The 13931-nt window shown below is 39.6% G+C and overlaps 1 protein-coding gene across 1 annotated transcript in view; it reads left to right on the top strand.

Annotated features, from left to right (window-relative positions):
- The window catches only part of igdcc4 (immunoglobulin superfamily, DCC subclass, member 4), a 71870-nt gene extending 58269 nt beyond the window's left edge, over positions 1-13601 (top strand). Inside the window, exons 11-20 of the mRNA XM_084720193.1 lie at positions 251-463; positions 1313-1414; positions 1554-1740; positions 3423-3550; positions 5258-5428; positions 5587-5721; positions 8858-8960; positions 10035-10266; positions 10394-10522; positions 11743-13601. Of these exons, the coding sequence (XP_084576319.1) occupies positions 251-463; positions 1313-1414; positions 1554-1740; positions 3423-3550; positions 5258-5428; positions 5587-5721; positions 8858-8960; positions 10035-10266; positions 10394-10522; positions 11743-12273 (1931 nt within the window). The 3' untranslated portion in view covers positions 12274-13601. The remainder of the gene's footprint in view (positions 1-250; positions 464-1312; positions 1415-1553; positions 1741-3422; positions 3551-5257; positions 5429-5586; positions 5722-8857; positions 8961-10034; positions 10267-10393; positions 10523-11742) is intronic.
- The last annotated feature ends 330 nt before the right edge of the window (positions 13602-13931 follow it).

Here is a 13931-nt window from a genome sequence, read left to right as displayed (position 1 = left end):
AATTTTTAAATTTAAGATTCAAGAATTAAAGAACACTTTATACACATGTATTTAGGAGTGATTTAAAATGGAGGATGACCTTTGACCACTGACATAATGTACCACTCGCACACAGAATACAGACATAATATAGGGGATATAGGCAGTGAGCATTTCCACGAGCAACAAGTCAAATATAGCTTGAATGAAAGTCTGGTGGTGTGGAATTCTTCATCATGTCATTGTTTTGTCCTTTTCCAAACTTTTTCAGTCATCTTTGCCCCGACTGAGCTGAAGATCAGAGCCAGAGTAAACACGCTCAATGTGACATGGCATCCCTCACCCAATCACACGCTGGTCACTGGCTACAAGCTGTCCTGTCGAGAAGTGGAGGCTGACGGATCAGCCAATGGAGAAAGGACAACACCGACCCACATCATCAGGCTTCGTAAGAAGGCCAGGTATCATCTCCTCACCGGGCTGGGTAAGTTGTTGACTGAGGCCTCTTCAAATATAATGTTCTTATAAGTGTATTTTATCATTTTCCTAACCTTGCATTTTGCTACCTTGGACTAAATATTGAATCTAATGAGACCCTACTTTGCTCTAGAAAAACGTTTGATAAAATTCTACCCAGTTTTCAGACAGCTTTGTACAATTCAGAGTAAGGAAAACACAGTTTTACCAGTGCCCTTGTTAGACAGAGTCCAAAGACTTGCATGCAAAGACAGCTTTCTCAAGCAATCTTACTTTTGAACAGGAAGAAACAGAAATAGACAGGCACCTCTCACTAAAGGTAATGACTAATATTTATGCATTTCATTCAGAATTTGAGGTTAAAGAATAGGAATGCAGTTTGCAGCACAGGTATCATTCGTGGCTTTCAGGATACAGGTAGAACATCTGGATTTACTTTATTGAGTTTGTATCTATGGCCTAATGTTAACACTTAGAAGTCCAGTGCGTAAAATTTACAGGGTTTTATTAGCATAAGTATGTTTTCATTAGTGTATAATCACCTGAAAATAGGAAGCATTATGTTTTTGTTACCTTAGAGTGCGTGGTTTATATCTACAGTGGGGACAGATCCTCTTCCACGGAGTCTGCCATGATGTTGCATCGCTGTGTTTCTATAGTAGTTATGGCCTTTCACGTTTTGCATGAGTTTCATGGCCACCTGGGTTCTCCTACATGTTTGAAACATGCTAGATGCCACTAAATCTAACAGACTGGTCCTTTAAATGTAATGTCTTTGTAAGCAACTGCTTAGACTTTTTATTTATTGGAAAAATCATATTTTTTCTGTTTTTTTGTTTATTTTTCTATGTTCCAGGCGCTGACCAGCAGTATGAGGTGAGGGTTTGGGCATTCAACAAGCAGATAGAAGGAGCAGCTGCTGTGTGGAAGGGAAGGACAGACAGGGTCCATGGCAGAAGTAAGATTCCTTTTTGAATGTGTTCATGTATACATAAATAAATGAGTGTCTTCTTTGAGTATGAAATAATGACAAATTCTGTTAATATTTCCCGAGATTCACAGCCAAATATGTTTGTGTGTGTGTGTGTGTGTTAAAGTATCATCACCACCCATGCGCCCCCCTCCATTGCCCCCAAGCAGCATCCAAGCCATGGCCAACAGCTCCACCTCCATCTGGCTGCGATGGGAGAAACCACGGTTCAGCAACGTACGGATCATCAACTACACAGTGCGCTGCAGCCCAGCGGGAACCACCAACGCTTCCTTGGTCTCTTATCACACCAGGTCAGAAACCAGGCTGAGCAGCTGGAGTATAATCATGTCTGTAATGTTAAAGAGATCCTGGCCATGTGTATCTCAATATTTATTTATCACTGTAGGTCATGGCTTAACATTTGAATTTAACTGCTTCCTGCACAAGTCCCTGTGTATTAATGTTTACATTGGAAAGCAAAGTTTAACAGTTTATGTGTGAACACATCTAAAGTGTATCTAAACCTAGTGTGATTACCTAAACACCTTCAGAAGTAGTATGATATCACTTTGGTCTCCAAAAGGAAGCATTCTTCACACTTGAAGGAGCAATATGAAAGAATTGTAGTTTAAACCATTTAAACCTATAATATGTAACATTTACCACATTAAAATGTCTAAAAATGCCCAACCTCTGTTATATAGTTTTTGGCACTGTGTACGTACACTATCCCAGATGTTTACAACAGTGGTTAAACACAGAAAAAAGCCATAGTTTATTCAAGGTAACAGTGCATTTCCTATGAGCACGTGAAACATAACATGACTAAACTTTGATATGACCATGATTATGATTTCTGTCTGAGTCATGTCAGACAGATTTTCCTCAGTAATGGTGGTTATTTTAACATTGAAGACAACAACTTCCATGATCCCCTGCTACTTCACAAAGTCACAGTGTCATCAAACCGTCCTTTGTTATTGTTTTAATGTGACCTAGACTCCTTACATATCGTGTGTTAAAAAATTAGCAACAGAATGTAAGGGAATAACCATTGTGACATTATGTTAAAGACTACTGAAGTTAGCACGCTAAGCAGCTAGCTTTGGCCCGTCATGTCTTGTAATACCACTTTGTAACTTACGATGTGATAGTGAGTCACTGTAGGACACCCTTAGTCCTAAACTGAGGTGGTTTTCTTGCCCGGGATTGGCTGCTGGCACCCTGAAGCCGTCCCTGCTGCAGCTCCCACTCAGGCCTCTAGAGGTGGGCGCTGAACACACATTTATTGTTGCTTTACAAGATTCTTAAGCAAAGCAAGGAGAGATGGTATGTTAAATGTCTTTATTTAGTTGGACATTCATTCTATGTCTTTTCCAAGGACGTCGCTGTGATGTCAAAAATTGGCTTGTGTTTGAAGTCATTACATTCACTACATAAAGGCTTTAGTGTCACTTCTCTGCCTAATAGAGCCATAAGAGGGTTTCTTTTAGGTGATTTGTCTTTTTTGTCTTTAAGAACACTCTGGCCTCTGTGTTTCTTCACATAAAAATCGTTTCTTATCCAACATCAAACAACCATTGCTGAGAGTTCTATAAATGAATATCCTTGAGTTGCTCAATTATTAACCATCTTTTATACAGTAAGGCACATAACATTATCCTTGCATTGACTTTACTAATACTCCATGTAAAGAAATATTCTCCATCCTGTTTTTGTCATTTTTAGTGTACCATTTTTATTCAAGAATTATCCCAAATAAGGATATGAAGGTTCTTGAGCTAAAGAGATGCATAAATACTTGTAAGCATCATACAGTGAATGATTTTCAAGCAGAAGGTAGGTAATGAGAGTTAACAATATAAAGGTAATAGTTATTGTATCCTGGAGTGAACCAACTAAATTAAATAAAGTAAATTATTTCTTCTGCCAGTGCAGAATAGAAAACAAACACCACACACTCAGCACTCTCCTCTGTGTTTGTGTGTTGCAGCTCTGCTCAGGAGATACTGCTCGGGGCGTTGAAGCCTTTCACCCGCTATGAGCTGGCAGTGCAGTCTAATGGAGTGGACGTGGTGGGACCCTTCAGCGGCACAGTGGAGGAGTCTACTCTGTCTGACCGTGAGTCTCTGCTGTGCTCCTATCAATGGAGACAGTTAAGTTCTTATTCTGTAAAGACCCAGAGATCAGTCCCTGAAGATTTGCCTGAAGTATTTTGTTTACTTCAAGCCTTTTTTACTGACTTGATTTCAATGAATGAAAACACTCCTTTCTCTTGTAACATTTGTCGTGTTCTTGAATAAGTCAATCTCCTAAGCAGCTCAAAAGGAACCACAATATCCCAAAAATGGAAGAGTGTAGTAATACTGGGCAGCAGCAGATTGACAGACCAATGTAGATTGTGTAAATGCGCGGGTATATGTTTCTAGAACAGAAGGAGAAAGAGGTATGGTCAGTGAACATTTTCTGTTTAAATAAAGGCTAAATAAATTATTGGTCTATTAATTTCACTCTGCTGAAAATACAGTTATAAGAGACGTAGGAATTTGACCACTCTTAGTTTTCCAGTTGGTCTTACAATATGCCACACACGTTTATTCCAGTGTTATGAAAAGTAAATGTTATAGCTGAGTAAAAGCAAAGACTAATACTTGCAACCTTCATAAAATAAATGATGTTCAAGCAGAAGTTGGGTAATAAGAGGTAACAATATAGAAGCCTAGAGTGAACCAACTAAATTAAACTATTTTAACAAACAACCTTTGCAGTGGCCTTGAGAACGTCATTTTCCCAAGCAGCTCAAGGGGAACAACAGTATGGCAAAAAATGTTGGCCTTAAAATATGTCCCACATTTTTTCCAATTTCCAGTTTCCAGATACTTGATTGTACTTAAAGCTACTACAAGGAGTTTTTAACTGCTTATGAAACAGTCTCAGTTTATTACTGTTGCCTCTGTATGGCTAACATAACTGAAGGAGACCATCGCCAAAAAGATATTAGAGCTACTTCTATGTAGTAATTCTTAATGTCTCTAGGTCTGATTCCTCTTGAAATCAGATGAAGATTTACATTTCTCCAGACAAAGTTACAGTGAGTAGTACTTTAGCCAGTAAATAAAGCCAGTAAATGTACTTAGCTACATTCCACCCATGTTCTTTCATTGTATCTGCTAAAATGTATTACCTCATGTCCCTATAAATAATGAATTTCATCTTGTTCTTGAAGTGCACATTCATCTTTTCAGAGTTTTTGTCTGATTAGCTGCACTTGATAGGCTGATTACGCCCTTTTTATTTCATTATTTTGGTCTCAAGCTACTAAAATTAACACGCCAAACTTTGGTTTCTGCAGCCTGCAGATGCTGTAATGTGTGTGTATGCATGGAAGTGAATGCGTGCTCACTCGTGTGAATCAGTGTGTCGGCTGGCCAGTGGCCAGTGGCCATGGGAATTAGTGCTTGGCATGGATGGCTGATAACCGGCTGTAATGAAAAACCCAGGTGTAGTAGTGGCTCTCATGTTGGCCGCCAGCTCTGTCTGTCAGCCAAGTGAGGGTGGTGAGTGGAGAGTGGGCCACTTTTAATGACATTATTACCACCAGTCACCCTGTCACCCTCTCCACTGCCGTGTATCATCACCTGAGCCCCAGCCCATTCCCCCATTGCCCTGCGCATCCCCTCTCTCCTGTACCCAGGTGGCACGAACATGAGGACGCAGATGGTCGTCACACAACATGTCAAATCCCCCACCAAGACAATATACATTCCGCAGCTGTGAGGCCTCATTTCAAGGCTCTAATTACTGACCCAGTCCTCCTCTCTCCTTCAGGGCCCTCCACACCTCCAGAGGAGCTGCAGCTGAGCGCTTTGGACTCGTCCTCTGTGCTGGTGAGCTGGCGCCCTCCACTGGAGCCTAATGGGATCATCGTCAGCTACAGGATCCTGTACAGTGGCAACCTCAGCCAGCCTGAGCACCTGTGGGAAAACCTCTCTCAGGATGGTGGGTGTTGCTGTGCACGGAAAACAGTTAATCGCTGAACTTTTTAGTTTAAATGCAACTTAGACCTTTTGTTTTCAAAGCATTTAATAAAATTTATGGCTCAAGTGATACTATGTGATTAACAATGGTCCTTAACAAGGTTTCTCTCTCTTTCTCAGGGAGCATCACCAGTGTGGAGGTCCAGGGTTTGTCCAGTGGAACCCGTTACTTTTTCAAGTTGGGTGCATCCACTGAGGTGGGGCCAGGGCCTTATTCACCCATAAAGGATGTTCACATCCCACTTCCGAAATACGGTATGTGTCTTGTAGCACATATATAGGTGACTAATGATGGGGAAAGAATTAAATGTAATTTTAAGAGTTAGTTGTTAAGAATTACCAAATCTAAAAGACAGAGACTGAAACAGTGGTAATGATAATTACAGGTAAACAGCCACCAAGAAGTACTTTATATAACATTGTAAGATAGTTCACAGGTTAATATGGTGACATATTCAATTTGTCCTTGTTGGCAGTGTGGAGAAGCAGAAATGTTGAAAAATTATGAATGGAAATTGACAACAGAAAGACTGAGAAAGACGCAGGTTGCCCACAGTGTCAGGAGAGTTCCAGGATGCTAAATGCCTAATGAGACCAGGACAGAACTTGCCACTTTTCTAGGGCAGAGGTATTTTTTGTTGCAAAGGGCTGAGAAAGAGCTCATTAAATGTCTTTATGTTCATTAAAAAGAATACTGTATTAATGCCTATAAGTCACTGATGATTGTTATCCCAACAACATTTCCTTAGTTTAATCTTTCATGTTCTCACAAGTATATGGAAATAAATGTTTATGATCATTTTTATTTTAGAAACCACTGAATACCTTATTGTGAAATTTAATCACTGCTGAATGTCTAATAAATTCAGAATAACTGTAAAGCATATCATTATAAATATGTTATTATTAAGTATTTAACCATCTATCTGAATTTTTGAGGCTTGATTTAAATGAGTATTTCTTTGTAGAATTGTTCTGTAGATAATTGTATATGGTGCATTTACAAAAACTTTGATTTTAAGGTTTTCTTGTTTCTTTTTTAAAGCTACTACAAGGAATTTTTCACTGCTTATGAAACAGTTATTACTGATGTCTCTCTATGACCTACATAAGTTATCAGGATCATCTGCGAGAAGATCAGCTATTTCTGTATAGCTGTTCTTTATACCTGCCACCAGTTTAGATTGTCTGTGAAATCAGATGAAACAAACTTGTGTTTACATTTTCCAGACAAAGTTATAGTGAGTAGTACATTCAACAGTTAAAAAGAAGCAGGAGTATATTATTTTTGATATTTTTTCACTATTTGGGTGGCGACATCACAGCTTTGCCCACAGGGAGCTCCAAAATCAACAAAATATGGAAGTTCCTTGTAGTAGCTAGTTGGCTACAAGTAGCAGCTACAAGTTGGTCAAACTCTTGGACTCAGCTTGAGTTATGTAGATAAAAATGCGATTAACTTCATTAAAGACACATGAATAGTTTCTTGAATTCTGTACTGGGCTTCTTCGATCTGTGATCAAAAAGATTTAAAGCAGAATTTTTGAAACATTTTAACCTTCTGGAAATTTCACAGAGGTGAATTCAAACTTCATAAATTAAGATGATATGATGATGATTTTCAAAGTAAAAGTATTCATTGCTGTAAATTCTGTGGTATTTTTATTTCAACATGAAAGGATCGGTGTGTAGGGTTTCTGGCCACGTAGTGGTGAGCCTGTAGATTATAACCAGTTGAATACTGCTTGCCTTACTCTTCCCCTCCAAGCATGCTGGAGAACCTACGGTCACTGTGAAACTCATAAAAAACATGAAAGGCCGTTCTAGAGTCAGTGTTTAGTTTGTCCTTTCTGGGCTTCTATAGAAACACAATGGTGCAACATGGCAACCTCTTTGGAAGAGGACCTGTGACCTCTTTATATATAAATTGCTCATTCTAAGGGGATGAAAACACACTGATTACTATTATTATTATATTCCATTTCTGTCATATTATACCAAAAAAACAAAAAAAAAAAAAACAAAAAAACGGTAAATCCTGCACACTGGATCTTTAAGGCTTCAGTTGCTTCTAAGGCTCAAAATATTATGGCCATTTTTGTTTCCACAAACAGCCACACACAAGCGCACACTGTGCAATTACACACATCTGCACACACAGGTACACTTTTAAACCCATACTCGTGCACACACATACACAGAGCTTTTCTCATTAATGTGGGCAATTTGTCCCTGCCAGCAGGAAAAGTGTAGCTCGGCAGGACACTGTTATTTCGCTTCTCCTGTTCTGGTGCATTTTGAGGATGATATTAAGTGTGGATATCAAAGGGGCGGCCTCATCAGCGACCCCCAGGGGAGAGCTTTGAATTACTGCTCTCTGTACCCAGCAGAATTGCTGTGAAAAGCACTTTCTTTACTCTCATGTCGCTTTGTGTTTAAGCATGCAATCTCATTATACACTTTCTAATTCCATCAGTCAGCATTTTAGCTGTACCTGTAATTATTAAATGCCCCTTTTGTCTTTAAACAGAGGGAGTCATAAATACAGAGCTATTAACTCCCCTGTGAACTATTACCCAACATGCCCATCAAACTTATTGTCCTCGCAATGTCCTTATGAACAGTCCCATCAGCAATGAAAATAATTACTGTGCATTTCAGTTTAAGCATTTAAGCATTTTATTTCTCTCTTACATGCAGCTAAGAGTAATATTATAGCGTAAATGCTATTGGCCAACCTATAGCACTAATACACACAAAGCCTTTCCCCCTTATTTGCTAAGGGCATAATTGATGGGAATTAATTGTCAAAATGGAATATAATATTTGGAACACCAGAACATTAAACTGAAGAATGCTTTTTGTTTTTGTTTTGTTTTGTATCCAAACCCTTAATAAAAAGACAGAGTAACAGGTTTATTTTGTTCACATAGGCTGTAATAGCGTTGCCAAAATGCAGTGTGAATGGGACTGTGGTGGCTGGTGGGTGGGTGAGAGCTCCTGCCATCTGTTTCCTCTCCTCTCAAGGTCCAGACTGCCAAAGAAACCCAGCATAAATGAATATCAATGAAGGTCTGGTCTCCCTAGTTGAACGTTGCCTCATATCTCTTCACTACTGTTTACTTAGATGAAGAAATCGATACATTCTCGCTGAACCTCTTTACATCAGGCCTGAGCCAAATACTATTTCAAACCAGACATGTTATTATAATCCTTTTATTTTTTTAAGGTGGAATTCTCCTATGAGCCAGTAGATACTGGCAATAGATCAAATATGAAAACCAATATGGCAACATTGTGTGATTTAAATTTGTGTTGCCCTGATTGTTTATTAATTATCATTAATTCTTACATTTTTTTCTCCTTTTCCTTGTTGTCTGATATTTAACAGAGCTGGACATCCATGCAGTGACAGGCATCATAGTCGGTGTGTGTCTGGGACTGATATGCATCCTCCTCTGCATGTGTTTCAGCTTTCGTAATGGCAAATCCAGGTAAGGTAACTCTAGAGTGCCAGTACTTGTATAATACCTACTCCCTAAAGGCGGTGCCTTACAACCTACATCACACATGGTGTTGTGCACCCGATGCATGTTCTTGTCAGTTGGCTTTGGGCCATCTTGTCACTGTCATGACTAACACATTGTTTTATTTTAGTAATTCATTGAATATCTGCCTTTACCTCTGGATTGAACCTACAGGAGACATTCAACCCAATTTTACTTTCATAAAGAGACTTTTTTTTTGTGTTCATCAATTTACAAAGATACACTTAGACTTTGGCTCCTTGCACTGTTGGCACAGCTGCAACATTAGACTTCCCAACAGATTTTCAAATGACTTTAATCTGACTGTAAAAAAAAATAGCCAAATTAATGTTATACTGGAAAATATAACTAAGTCAGAGGTGTGGTGGTAAATACAGATTGTTGCCCATCATTGATATAGATGATTTGAAAATAGGTGAGTATACTCACAGCCTCACTTCAAAGGGGAGGATAAACTGAGTTTACTTTGTTTGACCCCTCATGATGCTGCTGAACTAAATAGTGCTAAAATATATTGACAAAATGGACAAATCTAAATCTACCTCAAATGGGTTACGAGGCTTAGTAACATCTAATAAACTGATCTCATACTGTATGTGTGTATTATTCAGTCTAGTTTGCCTCATTTTCTCAGATTTAGTTATAAAACTAGCCTATAATTTGCCACTTAATTCTATTATTTTTTGTGTATTAAGAGCACTGGCTTAGTTTTTGGGGATTCCCATACCTATTAGGGGTGTCACAATTCTCCAAATCCATGATTAATTTGACTAGTTTGATTTTTGATTTTACGGTCACAATTCAATTTAAACATATTTAATGGCAATGCCATTGATGTTAGACTATCAAATCTTGATTTATAAAGATAAACATGAGATTGATTGTATGCCCTGACTACTGTTTTACTTATTTGTAACAGCTGTTCAAGCTGAAACAAACCAGGCAACTGTATTAATACTCAGTCTTCTATAGTAGCCAACTATAGTTATATACTGTCCCTCTTATCTCTGCTCCAAATAGAGAGGTGTCTGGGGGCCTGGACTCCACAGCTGTGACCCCTCAGTACAGGAGAGGAGGCAGCCCCGTTCCCTCTAATGTGCCAGAGTGCAGTGATAGCCACGAGCTGGAGACACTGATGCCCCCAGGCAGCCAAGAGTCTGGTCAGCCGCTAGAAGAGGCCTCAGAGGAGCATAGCCTGATGGCAAGTGCTAATCCAGGGGAAGAGGAGGATGCCCCTGCACCTGAACCCAAGGTCAAAACCTGCAGTGGGGTAGCTCTCTCCCAGATGGGCCTTGGATACTCTGTTATTTTTTTTCATGTGTTGATGGAGGGATAATCGTTGTAATTTTTGTGCATCCACTGTGTTGTTATTTTTGCAGGCTGCTTGGAATGGCTCTGTGAGCCATAACTGGGCCAACAGAATCACTAGATACAGAGATACCATAACAGAAGACTCGCCAGCACTCATTAATGGAGCTCTCAACATGCTAATTACTGATAACGGCACGGTAAATGACTAAACTCAATTCAATGATTCGTCCATTTTAAGCTATCAATCTGTGTCTGACAAGCAACTTTAGTTTTAGCATCCCTGTGTCAAAAGGTATTTCTGATTAACAACCCCTCTCCTTAGTTACTGTTGCTATGCTTGTCAAGCTTCCTATTCCTGTACAACACATTTGCTGTTTATAGTTGTATTGGGGAAAATTTGGCATTTAATTTACGTTGACCTCTTTCAACTATGGGTCCTCGATTTCAGAGTTAAACATAAGCAGACGTCTCATTTTTGACTGCTAGATGTCGATTTTGCCAGCTATAGCTAGCTAGCTAGCTAATTAAGCTGGTGCCAGACCTGACATTCTGACGGCCCGTTATTCTGAAACCACTATAGTCTGAAAAAAATGTTCCATTGGACCGAAAGCCCATTTGTCTGACAGCCCATTGTCCTGAAAACAAACGTTCATTGCTCCAAAGGCCCACTACTCCAAACTCACAGAAGTAACTTAACTGATGTAACCAACGTACTTATTTTAACCCAAACCATGATGATCTTTTCCTAAACCTTACCAAGTAGTTCTATTGCACAAACCTAACAAGCAGCTGTTTCAAATGTTTGTTATTTGTTGACGACAAAGGTCACCTGACTATGACGATGAAGGTCACCTGACTGTTGTTATCATGAAAATGAAGGTCACTTAATTAAGGGCAAGAAACTCTTGGGAGAGAAAGAATGTGCACGTTTGAAACAACAGGCCTTTAGAGCTGTGGGTTTTGGTTTTAAGAATAACAGGCTGTTGGACAAATGGGCTTTTGGGTCAATGGAAATTTTTTTTCAGATTATTGGGGTTTCCTAATAAACAATGGGCAGTCCCCAGTAAGGTGTGGTTGTGTCATGAATTGAGTCTCTGGCTGACTGTTTAATGTTTCCATGTGACTGGTTAACAATAAAACTCACTGTGATGAATTCTTAAATACCCACTTGATGTATAAATACAGTTTACAATACTGTATTAGAGATTGAGGCTAAAGTTGAATTGTCCCAGGCCAGAAGTCCAGTTGATGATCCACATATAAGGCATATAAAAAACAGCATTTTATACGAAGGAGTTGTTATTATAAGCTGTGCACTGTACATGTACTTAACCAAAAACCATTGAATGTTTGAGTTACCTTGGTAGATTAAGTAGTGGAACAGCCTGAAGTAACAGTGACGTTTTTTTTTTTACAGGACTTAGAAGATCATCTGTGTACATCCCTGTGCAGTAACCAGGTCGAGGCAGAGGTCATTGTTCACTCAGAGCTGTCAGACCCTGGGAGGGAGAAAGAGGAGGACGGCAGCGAAAAGGAGAATTCCAACACCACCAGAGGACCCTCATTGTCAGAGGACAGATATTCCCCTTTGAGCCAGCCAAGCCCACTAGGAGAGGAGGACACACTAGAAAAACTATCACTTGCCCAGAGCCCCTTGAGTCTTCCCTCGATTAAGCTGGTGGCTAATCACAACGGGGAGCTGGAGGGCATGGCAGACCGGCCGAACGCAGACTTAGAGCTGCCGCAGGACACGGGGCTAACCAATGGCTTCCACTCCCCGAAGGCTGTGCGTTCGGTGCTGAGGTCAGAGCATCTGGAGAACGGGGACTCCAGACACTGCCCTTCGGCGCCAGGGAAGGCCATCTCTGCCGGGCTGTCCCCTGCCCCCTTTGTCAGCTCCGGCCTTGTCCACTCTACCTCAGCAGCACACAGTTATCTGTGCCCGTAGCCTCTGCATGTAGGGCGCTGACCCTTACACACACATACAGACATCAGACTGTTTTTTTTCTTTTATGTACCCAGGAAGAATCGGATTATTTTTATGCACCTCATTATTGGATTCCTTTCTCTTCCTTGCAAAGTTTTTATAGGTACTTTGAATCCATTGTTTCATACGTGTGTATATACAGTATACATATACGGTATATTTTTAGCGGTAGAGTACTGTATATGGGTATGCATTCTCGAGCATTGCAAACCATATTTTCCTCTGGGTTTTCTTTCCTGTCCTGTAGGAAAGAAAAGAAAGATTTAACTTAACCGAACAGATGGAAGTGGATTGAAAGAGGCTATTCCCACTGTGTCGCACATGGCTCTGTTCCACTCAGGAATGAGGAAGCCCGGAATGTTCTGGGAGCGCTATCATCGTGGTTGTGAGCATCGGAAGCGCGGCTCGATGGGTCTCCCTGGGCTCCTTCGTTGTGTGGATGAGTGGCACTGAGGAATAAGCCTTAAAGAGTCTCTGCACACTCTGAGAGTGCAGACCACCTGTGTCTCTCTCCAGCCTCCTGCTGTCTCAGGGTCCACACACAAACACACACACACACACACACACACACACACACACACACACACACACACTGAAACACAAAGAAAGCTAAAGTATAGCTGATTCCATGGTATCTCACGGTCATCCACACTGTAAAAAAAAAAGTCGAAACAACTCACAATTTCAAAGCTGCAATAGATTTTTTGAGTTTTGAGCCGAAAGTTACCAACCTACAATCTTCAGTTGAGATAATTTACTTTTTTAGATAAACTTGAAAGTTTGAGTTCTAGAAGCTCAAAAATTCAGAAATTGGTTGCAGTGAACTGTGAAACTGATTTGTCATTATTTGAGTGCCTAAAAATTAAATGAAAATATTAAAGTATTAACATTTATTCACTTTCACTTCAGTGACTTTACTTAATAATTTTTTTGAAATACAATTTTGGGGGTTTCTAAAATTGTCTTTTTCTAAAAAAAGATTAGCAGCTGTTTAAACTTTTTCAGAACTTAAAAGTTTGAGTTGGGCTGCCTAGAAATCTTGAGTTTTCTCAGCTTTTTTGTTTTTACAGTATATAACACACATTTTACGCACACGCATTTCCTGACTGGAGTGTGGGGGTCTCAGGTGCCTAATTATTGTAGGTGCGTTTATAACCTCTGTATATTTCTATAGATGATTATATTCAGTACAAATACAAACACATGTGAACATGAAGGAAAAAAAAACTCAAAATGTAAAACAAAAAAAAAAACATTCGGTACACATGAAGTATTCTTTTCCAAAATGCCATATATCTATGTGGTGCGTTTCTGTAAACCAGGGACTCTCAGTTGAAAAGTAAAATGTGTTTTCACTGTATTTCAGATGGTGGATATCTCATTTTGGAAACAAAGTATTACCATGTTCATGCTGGTTTAATTATGTTGAGAATTAGAGGAAATGTTACAACAACCCATCTGTAGATCACTCTTCTGGTTTGGCTCCCATGTAGGGATGCACCAGTGTGAGATTGTGCTATTCGTTATCATTTTGAACATAATCATTTTTTAGGTGAAATGTTTGGCATGTTTTTAAATCAAAGAAAATTCAGTCTGACTCTAAAAGCCTATCTGATTCC

The sequence above is a fragment of the Lutjanus erythropterus genome, chromosome 1 (genome assembly GCF_056507025.1).
Source record: "Lutjanus erythropterus isolate fLutEry1 chromosome 1, fLutEry1.hap2, whole genome shotgun sequence".
NCBI lineage: Eukaryota > Metazoa > Chordata > Actinopteri > Lutjaniformes > Lutjanidae > Lutjanus > Lutjanus erythropterus.
This window is presented reverse-complemented; position numbering and strand designations above follow the sequence as displayed.